Genomic DNA, 12,861 nt, shown 5'->3' with positions numbered 1-12,861 from the left:
AACCCAGTCACATGAAAAACAATTTATCACCTGTCTCCTGTGTGTAAGATATGTTTCTAGGTTTGCATCACAACCAGAAGTACACACTTCCAAAGCACAGTTTTATAAATGGCAGGTATGGTAAAATGGGACACTGCATGGGGAGTTTCTAGTGTTAGTTATGTTACATCCAGTGTCAGTCAAAATTATGCCTGATGAATTTCATTAAGAGGACCCCTCTCCCTCTCACCCTAAATTTCATCAAAATACTTTCAACTGGGCCTCTACCACTCAGCTGCAAAATATGCCTAACAATTAAGTAAATTCAGAATGTATTAATGCCAGAGACATTTCAGATTGTATGCATTCACACATAGATATTTCAGATGGGGAACCATGCAGATTTGAGTCAAGAGGAAAGACACAAAGTTAGAAATGCTGGATAGAGTATAAAGAAAGGTTTATCCCTAATGTCTTACACTAGATTGGCTGAGTCACTTTAGCTGGTGGCCCTCATACAATTAAAATAGTAAATGAGTAGAAATTATTTCTAGAGAAGAGACAATGAGTCTTGGAATCAGAATAAACTATAACCAGTAATAAAGCTAATTATTTAATTGTTATCAGCATTTAAAATGTATAATTAAGACTAAAAGCCATTCATTTTATGACTAAAATCATCTGTTACGATTTGTTTATAATTTCACACACACACAAAAAACAGTTACCATCCATTTTTGCTTGGCTGGATTCTCCCATTTTCTATTTTCTCCACACAGTCCCTTCATCCCATCTCAGCTCCTTATGTCCAGTCGGGAGGTTCATCTCAACTCCTCTACTGCCCTGTCCCCCTCCACCGGGCCCTGGTTCTTTATATGCAGGTGGATTTGAGATAGAATCCTGGCCCCACAGTACATGAGGGGAAACTGTTCTCTGACAAAAGACTCTGGTGGGGACGAAGCCACAGAACAAGTGCGCAACACACACCTCCTTGCCCTCCTGCCCTCTCCTTTCAAAGGTGTCCACCTCTGCCTCTGCTGTCCATCCACCTCTTCCTTTCCCCTTCTTAACGTAACAATGTGCTGTCTGTAAAGAAACAGAGAACACCCTCCACTGCCCCCAGCCAGCTCCACCTGTTCCTGGACTCCTGGCATCTTCTGGCAGGTCTCAAAGTCACTCTAACCCAATCGGCAGGCTAAGACCAGCTGCAGGATCTTCAACTTCCACCAAGACCTTGGCCCAACAACAAATATGACACTCATTTCAGTCTGGCTTTGCTGGCTCATTTCCCTCTGCCTCAAAACTGTGTGGCTCTCCCCCATCCCAAACAAATGAGCAAGAGCCCCAACGGCGTACTTCCAGCTACTCCTTCACCTCAGACTTGACGAGCCACCTTTCTTCAGGGCCCCTTTCTTCCTCCAGGTCACTCCTCCATCCAGTGCAGTCTTACACTTAGAGCACTTTCTGCACCATAACAGAACTTTGGTTTTTGCATCTCCCCACAGTCCCAAACTCCATAGTACAAGGATCACATCTTAGTCCTACCTGAACTTCCCAGAGTCCAGCCCACAAACGGTGGACTGAGTTAAGGGAAGTGCAGGTGCTTCAAATTCAGCATTCCTCATCGCCAGCCAGGTGATTCTCCATCACCAACTTCTGTCTTTTCCCACTGCCATTCCTGGTTTAGATGCAACTCTCCCTGGCCTCCTGGTGATCTCCTCGCCTCAGCCGCGTCCTTTTAACCTTCCTCCACTTCGTTTTCTTCTCTCTTTTTTGGAGTTAGCTTTAAAACCTAGTGTGGTCTATTCACTCTCCTGCTTAACAATCTCTGCTGAAGGTAACACCTTGGCATGAGATCACAGGCCCTTTGTGACATGGACCTCACCTCCTTCCACCTGGTTCCACCCACCCCACCTGCTATTGTAGAATACACCATGCAGCCCAGGTTTGGATGCCTCCATTCAGACAGTTCCCTCCTCCTTACTAGAACTTTTCCAGTGGCTGGAATAATAGGAGCTTAAACGATATTTATGGAATGAGTAACACGGTGTTTCTGTTTGAAATCATATATGTGGTACAGAAGCACTGGCTTTATTGCCTGGAGACTTGGGGGTGAACACAGGCTCTGTTCCTTACCAACGCTGGCCTGGGGCTGGCCCTTTCCCAAACAAATGACCAAGTGCCCCAACAGCATGCTTCCAGCTACTCCTTCACTTTAAACTTTAGGAGCGAGCTATTTTCAGGGCCCCCTTCTTGCTCTGGGTCACTCCTCCATCCAGACTTGGGGGCGAACACAGGCTGTGTCACTTAACAACTCTGTCCTGGGGCCTGCCCCCATCCCAAACAAATAAGCAAGGGCCCCAGTAGCATGCTTTCCTCTGAGCCTCTATTTTGTTATAAATAAAAGAGAACTACCTAACAGGGCTGCAGCAAGAATAGAGTTCATAGGTATAAAGTAAACAAGTAAGAACATGCACTTAGACCAACTATCTAAAATAAACACCATCTGATACACTGAATTAAAAAAAAAATTACTGATTTGGTTCCAAAAATGGCACCAGTTCACACATGGCCAGCATCTCCTGATCACACACTGAAATTAACTAGGGATCAAGAATTGAGAATCCTCAAACTCGTGGTTTTGAAGGTCATTGTTCTCAGTATTCTTGGAGTCTCTAAGAAGAACTTGGCTCCAGCCAGTCCTGCTGCTTCCAGGTGTCCTGGCCTCTTAAGACAGCAAACTGCTCATCACGATTGATTCTGTCCACAGGAATGAGGGTGTCACACAGCAAGGCCTTACTTTAGAGCTTAGTGTTAGCTTTTTTTTAAGTCAGAAATTCTGCTCTAATTTATGGCATATCAGACAAAAGCAAGGGCCCGAGGGTGGAACCCCCACAGCAGGCTTACTCACCATGCAGGCAGCCTGCACCGCTTCCGACACGTTACCGGCATTAGGCTCACACCAGAAAACATGGCACTCAAAGTGCTGGTTCCCAGTGTCCATGATGAAGGCAAACGTGTGCACGTCCTTCCCGACGCCCATGAAGGACAGGAATCGCACCCGACACTCCACCAGGATCTCCTCTTCATTCTGCAAGAGACCCTGTTCAGTAGCCCGGCCACAGTCACAGACGCATTTCAGACCATAAGTCATAGAATTGGCTTACAGTGGCTGCACAGAGGAAACGGTATTTAAAAATATACAGCCAGACTGAATTTAGAAAGGACTTGTATTTTTCTAGAAAGGGAAGTTTCTAAATGTGTCTGGAGAGGCCTCACTGCTGTGGGTGCCTCATTCTGACATTGAGTCTACTCTGAACCACACAGCAACCAGGTATGATGAGTGTTTTGGTCTCTGTCCACTCCACTCCAAGCCCATGACTTCACTGTGGGTAGGAACAATGTCATGTACACTTTTTATGTATTGCCCATACAGTGGCTCAGAATCCACTTGCCCTGGCAAACCCACTGGAAACCCCAGAACACCAAGAGGAAAGGATTCACGGGATCTCTTTCCAGCCAGGTCTTCCCCAACTCAACAGCACACTGAATCATAAGTGTTAGTTGCTCAGTCATGTCTGACTCTTTGCAACCCCACTGACTAGCCTGCCAGGCTCCTCTGTCCCCAGAATTCTCCATTCTATAAGGATACTGGAGTGGGTGGCCATCTCCAGGTAGTCTTCTGGATCTAGGGACTGAACCTTGGTCTCCTGCACTGAAGGTAGATTCTTTACCATCTGAGCCACCAGGGAACCACTGAATCATATTTCTATCTAAAACTGTGTAAAATAAAAAGTTACCAAATGCTTTTTTTTGGTTTTCTTTTTCACAAACTGATATCCATATGATGCTGAGTTAAGAAATGTTCGGAACTCATTCTAATGAACACTATATCCTCTGCAACAGCCATTTGTAATTTGTGAAAATTAGTAAATACATCCAGAATATTGACTTTTGGCTCATAAACATCTGGACTTATGAAATACTCACAGAGGTGCTGTGGGATTGCTTAACAGGCAAACTAAGCTGGTCTGAGAGGTGGGAAGCTTTCTTGGAAGAAAGACATTTATGTTGAGATCTGGGTAGGCCAAGGGGAGCAGCGCCTGCAAAGATGCTGGGGTAGGAAAAGGCACCACATGTTGCAGGCTTGAAGAAAATCCAGCGGGGCAGGCCTGCAGCTCAGTGAGCATCTTCAGAAACTGAACTGGGTGTGAAGGTGAGCTGCTAGTGGACAGAATCAAGAGCAGACGAGGACTTATGATCTTTCCATGACAGGTGCCTCACAGAGGCAGAATGGAAAATTGACCCTGCTACTTCTAGCTGTGTGCCTGGTGGAAGTTGCTTAACCTCTCTGTGCCTCAGTTTCCTCAACCACAAAGTTGAGATAATTTGTGTCTGAGGCTAATGCTGGCCTCTCTCCAGATGACCAGTGGCCCCTGCTACCACAGGACCTTTCCACAATAGACGCATCTACTGCACCCCAGCCCCAGATAACACAGCCCTGTCAATAGTAGAGCCTGGAGAGTGGTCAGAAAACCAAGCCCCATTAGCGAGTTACTGCTAACATCATACAGTCACCTCTGGCAAATGATTCCAATCTCCTGGGCAAAGGAAGAATGAGGAGCACTAGAACAGGATCCTCTGAGGTGTGTGCATAGATCCAGACACAAAGGGGAATTTTCTTTTTTTTAATGTAAGTTATTATTTTTTTAAATAAATTTATTTTAGTTGGGGGCTAATTACTTTACAATATTGTAGTAGTTTTTGCCATACATTGACATGAATCAGCCATGGGTTTACATGTGTTCCCCATCCTGAACCCCCCTCCCACCTCCCTCCCCATCCCATCCCTCTGGGTCATCCCATTGCCCCAGCCCTGAGCATTTGTCTCATGCATTGAACCTGGAATGGTGTTCTGTTTCACATATGATAATATATATGTTTCAATGCTATTCTCCCAGAACGTCCCACCCTCACCTTCTCCCTCAGAGTCCATAAGACTGTTCTATGCATCTGTCTCTTATTCTGTCTCGCATATAGGGTTATCGTTACCATCTTTCAAATTCCATATATATGCATTAGTATACTGTATTGGTTTTTAATGTAAGCTATTTTAATCACAAGCAAGCACAGCTCCCCAGAGGCCAAGCCTTGGCATGTGCCTGAGTTTCACGGAAGCTTATCATATGCGAAACCGCACTGCATCCCAGACAGGCCAACTGTATCTGCCACCCTTCTCACCTTCTCACTGATGACAGTCACAGTAGCATCGGCCACGTTCATGTTCACCGACGGCCATTCCTCCTTGCTAGAGGAGGTCATAAGACTTTCTATGGCATTGTTCAGGGTATCCATTCCTGTGGATGGAAGGGATAATTGAAAAAGGCCCTAAAGCTATTCCTGACTCTCAAATATGGATCCAAATCACCCAGTAGCAGCTATGCCCAGACTTTTTTTTTTGTAGCCCCAGACGTTTCATTTGAGCATTTCACGGCTCTAAAGAAAAGAAATGCCAGCGTTTTCAACAGAAAAAAGGGTCATGAGAACTTCCAGAGATGTAGTGTGTGATGTCCTGTCTAACCAGACTGTCTCTCCTGATTCCCCAGCTCCAAGTGTAGAAACAGTACTCAAACGCTGCTACCTTTTTTCTAAGCAAGGATCCTTGAAAAGGGTGGGGGCGGGGGGCATCCAACAGAAGCCAGCCTCTGCCAGATTACCCTGATCATCTTTTATTGTGCCTTGTTACTTAAGTAAGGCCAAGTTTAGATGGCCCCTGGACACGAAGAGTATGTGTTGTTCAATGGGGCCCTCTGGCTGAGTGTTCCCACAGCTATTTTTGGTGGGTGGTATAACAACTTCATTGAGATGTAATTCACATGCCATACAGTTTACTCATGTAAAGTGCAAAATTCAATGGTGTTTAGTATATTCAGAATTGTGCGACCACCACCATGGTTTTAGAACATTTTTATCACTCCCTAAAAGAAACCCCACACCTTTCAGGAGTCACCCTCCATCGCCTCCAGCCTTCTAGTCCTATCTTTAGAGATCTGCCTCCTCTGGATACATTTCATATAAATGGAATTGTAAAAGGTACAGTCTTTTATAACTGGCTTCTTTCATTTAGCATGATATCTTCAAGGTTCAGCCATGTTGCAGCAAGCCTAACACTTCATTTCTTTTTATGGCCAAATAATCACCACTGTATGAAAATGTTTTTTATTCATTCTTTAGCTGATGGACATTTGGGCTGTTTCTACTTTTTGAGTGTTATGAATGACGCTGCTGTGAACATTCCTGTATGAGGTGTTTTGTGTGGACAGATGTTTTCATTTCACTTGGGTATATGCCCAGGAGTAGAACTGCTGGGTCAAATGATAATGCTACATTTAACTTCTGAGGAATTGCCAGACTGATTTCTAGGGCAGCCATGCCATTTTACAGTGTACGTGAGGGTTCTGATTTCTCCATAGCCTTTTTTATCCAGAAAAAGGCGACATCTCCCAGTCTCCTTCCAGCTTGGTATGGCTAAGCAATTAAATTCCACCTGTGAAATGTAGCTGACTGCTGATGCTGGGTGTACTCTGGAATACACCTTGATGGGAAGGCATGAGGGCTCCCTCAGCCCCCGTCCCCACCTCACTTGACAAGGACTGAAGCAGGTGCCCCGGCCTGAGACAGATGCTCTGACTCAGAACAGCAGCACCCTTCCACAGCCCTGGCTTATGCACCTCTGAACTGCTGGGTGAATGAGAAATCAGGTCCTCTTCATTCAAGTTGCTATATTCTGGGACCATGAGTCGGAGGAGTTTAGTCTGTCCTGTCCTGTTCTTTTGTTATAATTTATTTTGCTCTGCAGCATGTGGGATCTTCTTGGACCAGGGATCAAACCTGTGTCGCCAGCACTGGCAGGTGGCTTCTTTACCACTGAGCCACCAGGGAAGCCCTGTACTGCTCTTTTGACCAGGACTGTTGTGTGCTCTAGCTGGTGACAGTGTGAGGGTCTGGTTCAAGACAAGGCAAAGGGGTGAAATAGCAGATGCCGCTCTCATGGGAGGGTGAACACCAAACACTTGCCAAGTGGAAAGACAGTAAAGGTTTCACATACCGACTGGTTTGTCCACTGGTAGCATGCCCAAATACTGCACGTGGAACTTCTGGACCAGCTCAGTCTTTGGTGTTGGAAAATCTACTACAGGGAAGAAAACAACACATCTTTCTCAATGGTTCCAATATACACATAACACCCTGTGTTTCTAGAGGTGAATGTGACAATTGTTCTATAAGAACAGCCACTTCTTCTGCCAGACACTGGGGCCGTCAATCAAAATCTCTTCACCTTTCATGGATACGTGTGTATGTATGGCTGGGTCGCTTTGCTGTGCACCTGAAACTATCACAACATTGTTAATCGGCTATATACGATAGGAAATAAAAAGCTTAAAAGAAACCCCATTCACCTTTCATTTCTAGGTAGGCAAGCATTTGAAAGAAGGAACTGGAATCTATTTGTTAAGCTGTGACGGTCTCTTGGAAGTGTGCTAAGGAGCAGCTTCGGGTGTTCGGTTTATTAGGAGAGGTTGATGCCCGGAGGAAATTTAATTACAAAGCGGTGCAATCAGAGATAGGAAAAATGATTAAACAGAGCTCCCCAAAATATCAACCCATATATTTTTAAACTAGCTGGTCCTTACCCCAGGCTGTACATGAGTTATAAAGCCACTAATTTTCTTTAATTTTGTCCAACAACAAAACTCATCCTGGTTCTTAGTACCTAACCCTGTTGACACAAAGTCAGCTCTAAGCCACACCCAAGGCCCTGAGTGCAGGCTCGGCCTGGGTCTGGTGGGTCCAGCGTGGTTCTGAGGGACACTCGACATGTCTGAGACCCGGCGCTTTGTGACTCAGACGTGGAGTGCCAGTACCAAGGCGGTGGGGGGCGGACCTACCTTGCAGGGGGACGTCGAGGTTCCCGTGGGCCCTTTCCTGTAAGGAGCTGCAGGCCAGGGCCTTGGCATTCTTCCGTTCGGCCATAATCTGATGAAGAGAAAACATAGCTTTGGCTCGTGGTTATGGACCCTGTGTCCTCAGCTGTTCCAGGCAGTGGAGTGTCTTCTTCATTTTCAAGTTAAACCGGCTTTAGTCCACTGCCGGACACCCAACCCCCATCTCCGAGCTGCACACTTTGAGAACTGTGCCCTTTTCTCTGGGGGGAACAGTGAGTGACGGTACCTCAGAGTAACTGACATTCTCCTGATTGTTCAGAATGTATTCTGCTTCCATCTCTAACGTAACAACCCCCACAATAACCCTGGTCTTTTGTAGACCTCCGGGCCCACAGACATCAGTGGAACACAGAGCAAGTGATAACCCCCCACTGCTGCCACATGGCCACTTTTCGACTTATTAGACCCACCGGACTGTGGGAGAGAACCAAGGCCATGCTCCCTTTGTAAGTGAAGCACCATTTAGAGCAACAGCCGACTTCAGAAAGAGTATGAACCACACTGGTAGGACTGGCGGTCGGCGTGCTTCTCCCAGAGCTTGACCTGAACGTGCTGACTCCCGTCCTTCCACACCCCTTTCCTTGCTCAGCAGTGAGGAAAAAAAAAAGAGGGTTGGTTGGACTCCTATGCCCTGACCCACCTTACCTTGGAACAGATTTCGTGGAGACTTGTGGCAATGGCTTTTGCTGGTGTGTCACATCGAAATACATGACATTTCAAAATTCTTGTATCTTTGTCTCTTGCTACATAAGCAAAATCTCTGCGCAAACAAAGTTTATCAGTACATTAGAATGAGGAACCTTTACAACACACATTCTAGTTATGAATGTTAACTGAGCTAGGAGCCAGTGTGTCAGAGGTAAACAGAGTATGCAGTGGGTAAAAAAAAAAATAAATGTCAACAGCCACCTCAAATAGAGGAACAGTTGTATGGATGTGAGGAATTCATTTCTGACTAAAATAACTACAGTGTTCCCCAGACTGTCTGTTGAGCTTCTGAAATCTTAATGAACAGCACATAATGAAAATTGAACTTTATGGGAACCTTCTATCTAGTAACAAAAAATGTCATGGTTATAAATATTATGATCACAAAACAACACAGGCTTGAGAGGAGCATGAATTTGTATGCACGATACTGCGACACATACAATGATATAGCAGAAGCAAAACAGGCTCTGATGTGTAAACATGTGCCCAGAGACTGGATCTGACCCACGGCTGCAGAGCAGGCTGACAGGCAGTCCCAGGGACACGGAAGGACACCACAGACCGAAGTCCCATCAAAGGCACTTGATTCTGCTAATCACGCCTCTCACTCCAGGGCACGGGTGGCGGTGGCAGCATCACCCCATAAACTGTCAGCTCAGACTCCGCAGTGAGTCTGCAGCTGGCAATGGATTTCAGCATCTCCTTTACTGATGGAAAGGATAGTGCCTGTGACATGACCTGGCTTCAAAGAACCACGCCACACAACTAAATTTCTCACTGCTATTACTGAGGACAGCAGCTTAAAAGATCAGAGGGTTTATGAAAAATAAACACTCATACTTCCCCATCTGGTAATGGATCACAGTGATTTCCTGGCAGGTGTTGCCAAGCTTGGATCCCTGTTTGTAGGCATAACCACAGATGAATTTATTAACCACTTCTCAATGCAAGAGCTGGTGATGTTCTTGCAGACTAGGACAGATTTTTCCCCAACAATGATTTGGCTTCTTTGGGAAAGAACAGGAATCTATCTGCTGAAGGCAACTGGCCACTGTGAAGGTCTGGCCAGAAAAGCCTGTCCCATCGCCTTGCTGTGCCCCAGGCCACCTTGCGGCGGCTCCTGGCCACCCACAGGCACTTGAATCTCCACCTGTGCACACCTGCCCACGGACCTGCTCTGCTCCACCTTCCTCTGTGTCCTCACCTTCCATCGCAGTTGGTGTCCTCCATACTACAACAAGGGGCCATCCTGACTCCCACCCCACCATTCCTAGCCCCTGCACTCCGTACCCAACCGCCGCATTCAGCCTATTTTCCTCCTGACAGTGTCTCGAATCCACCCCTTCCTTGCCAGCCCTGCCAGCGCGCAGGAATTCTAGGCAGGTCTCACCTCCCTGCCCTTGCTCACGCTGTCTCCTGGCTCTGGCCACAGCTGAAGACCTGGATGAAGCTGGGTGAGCACCCTGTCCAGTGCTGGCGTGCTCCTTGTACACACAACACTCACCGCTGAGTACCATGAGTGTCTGTTTGGGAGTTCTGTCTTCCCCACATCCCCTTGAAGCTCCATGAAGATGATTTGTGCCTTATTCACCCTCAATACTCGACTCCGGGCCTGGCTGTAATTGGTACTGATTGCTTCCTTCTCTTAAGCACAGGGCAAGCAGCATGCACCCTATTATCCATTGAGAAAGTTGGCCTGTGGTCAGAGGTATGAATGGGTGCTCTGACAGTGGGCTGAGGATGGGTCTGGGTGAGAAGCTGGGCTCAGACTTTGGGGGTGAGCACAGCCTTGCTGAAACTCCAATACTTGGGCCACCTGATGTGAAGAACTGACTCGCTGGAAAAGATCTTGATGCTGGGAAGGACTGAAGGCAGGAGGAGAAGGGGACGACAGAGGATGAGATGGCTGGATGGCATCATCACCCTGATGGACATGAGTTTGAGTACACTCCGGGAGTTGGTGATGGACAGGGAAGCCTGGCATGTTGCAGTCCATGGGGTCACAAAGAGTCTGACATGACTGAGCGACTGAACTGACAGCCTTGCTCCACATTGTGCTCCTGAGGCCTTTCCTTGTCCCAACCCCCATGGAGACAGCACATGACTTGAGAAACGATGAGAAGGCATCACTTTGGTTGGAGACCATGCTCGAGGGAAGTCGTTTTGGACCTCCCTCCTTCTGGCTACTTCTCTTTCCTGGACAGTTCCTAAAGTGATAAGACGCAGTGTCTCACCATACACTGCTCTTCTTCAAACTTCCACGTTCAGTCAGCATTTTTCTGATGCTAAGTCTTTGAAGTTCTTGTGGTCACCCATGGAAAGTCCAAAAACTTTTGTCTGGATTTCTGGAGTTCCAAAGTTTGTCCCACCAACTCTTGCAGCATCCTTAGTCCAACTAAGCAGCTCTCCCCTCTGCCCCAGAAAGCTGGGTCTCCATGTCCACTCACAGTGCCTCCCCTTGCCTGGCCAGGTGTGCACTGGCCATCCTGCACAGTCTGCAGCTCACTACACCATCTACTCTGCATGGCCCAGCTCAAAAGCCCCCTGGCCCTCTGGCCCCCAGCAACTTGCTTGTGTCTGAATGCTGATAGGATCTGCGTTCTGGACCACAAAGGATTATAGCTCCTTATACCCCACCTTTAGTAGAGACCTCACCAGCATCTGTCCTCCCTGAGAGAGTAAGGGACAGGCAGAGGGGAACAGGTCAGAACCCAGGCACCCCAACTTCTAGTCCCATTCCTGAGAATACCGAGCCATACAGTCTCGGGCATGAAGTCAACCTCATTTCTAAGAGATGGAACATGACTTCCAGGGTTCCTTTCCGGCTCTGATAATCTGTGATGTAAGCATCCAAGATCCATCCTGCTCTCTGTGACTGCTGGTTGGCCCACAAGTGTAGTCAGGCCACCAGCAGGGAGGACCAAGCAGGCCCTGATCGATAAGCAATGGATCACTCCCATCACGCTTCAGCTCTGTGCCCTCTGTTTTTTCAGATGCAACCCCCAGGAGTAATTTTTTAAAATTATTATTATTAATCTTCATCTTCTTCTGGCTCAGGAGAAAGTGATTAAGGCCTAAGGTGACCATCTGATCCACATTTTCCCAAAGGGGCAGCTTAGCAGCGCAGGCTCTGTTTGGGACATCCTGACACTTTTTTTTTTTTTAAAACAGCTTTGTCTTTTCCTGTTCCCTCCTAGGCACCAGGCTAATAGATCAGGGAGGCAGTGATCTGTTGGTAATTTAACCTCCCAAGAGAAAACAATTTCTCTTGTCTCTTCCCTGTGGAGGGGCCAGAGATTTGCATGTCTCTATTTAATTGCCATGAAACATATCCCAAGTCACCCTAAAAGAGCAAAAAGCCCCAAGAATGAGGTTATGCAAGAACTCACTTTCAGGCCTGGAGCACAGACAAGTCGAACAACTTTCTTCTTGTGAGTGAAATATATGACTGAGCTAATCTCATCATTATTCAGAATGAAATCCAAAGACCCATTAACTGATTGTTGTAAAATCTTGCCTTTTCAGCACCTGATTTCTGAAAATGGCTGCAGCTACAGATAAAATAAGGACCCTCCCAAGACATTCCTATCCTAACTCCCAGAGTGTGTGAATAGGTGACCTTACAAAGAGGACTTTGCAGGTGGGACTGAGGGAAGGATTCTGAGTTGGGGCTGTGACCCTGGATTATCTGGGTGGATCTGACACACTTACAAGTGAAAGAGGAGGCACTTGCCTTACAAAGGGAATTATCAATAAAAGAACAGGCACAAGGGCTACAAGCCAAGGCAGGCAGGCAGCCTCTAAAGACTGGAAAAGTGGGAAGGCTTCTCTAGTGGGAAGAGAGCCCTGCTGACACCATGATTTTTCACCTGTAAGACCAGATTTCTGATCTCCAGAACTATAAGAGAATAAATCTGTGTGACTTTAAGCCACTAAGTTTGTGGTAATTTATTATAGCAGCAATATAAAACTAATACACTTGCCAGTAGGCTTTACATTCTAACCAAATTATGATATGGTATAAGAACTTACATTTAAAACTAATATTCAATTCACTTCCACAAACACCTTCTGAGCCACTATGACACACCAAAGATGCAAACACAAACAGATAAGGCACCGGCCTAGGCAGCCAGCTGTTCAATGACAGAGATGCTTAGTGAGA

General features: G+C 46.6%; 1 protein-coding gene across 27 annotated transcripts in view; it reads right to left on the bottom strand.

Moving 5' to 3' along the window:
• The window catches only part of APBB2 (amyloid beta precursor protein binding family B member 2), a 368,065-nt gene that overhangs the window by 4,374 nt on the left and 350,830 nt on the right, over nucleotides 1–12,861 (bottom strand). For 22 of the 27 annotated variants that reach the window (XM_081591655.1, XM_081591485.1, XM_081591572.1 and 19 more), the window contains 5 exons: nucleotides 8,631–8,745; nucleotides 7,929–8,016; nucleotides 7,088–7,171; nucleotides 5,221–5,336; nucleotides 2,891–3,070 (listed from right to left, as the gene is read on the bottom strand). In XM_081591655.1, the coding sequence (XP_081447781.1) occupies nucleotides 2,891–3,070; nucleotides 5,221–5,336; nucleotides 7,088–7,171; nucleotides 7,929–8,016; nucleotides 8,631–8,745 (583 nt within the window). The remainder of the gene's footprint in view (nucleotides 1–2,890; nucleotides 3,071–5,220; nucleotides 5,337–7,087; nucleotides 7,172–7,928; nucleotides 8,017–8,630; nucleotides 8,746–12,861) is intronic. The other 5 variants (XM_081591664.1, XM_081591544.1, XM_081591626.1 and 2 more) reach the window with 1 other exon arrangement.

This window comes from Giraffa tippelskirchi, chromosome 1, assembly GCF_054371585.1.
Source record: "Giraffa tippelskirchi isolate mGirTip1 chromosome 1, T2T-mGirTip1v1.2.pri, whole genome shotgun sequence".
In the NCBI taxonomy this organism is placed as follows: domain Eukaryota; kingdom Metazoa; phylum Chordata; class Mammalia; order Artiodactyla; family Giraffidae; genus Giraffa; species Giraffa tippelskirchi.
The sequence above is the reverse complement of the archived record's forward strand: the minus strand, read 5'-3'. Positions and strand labels throughout refer to the sequence as shown.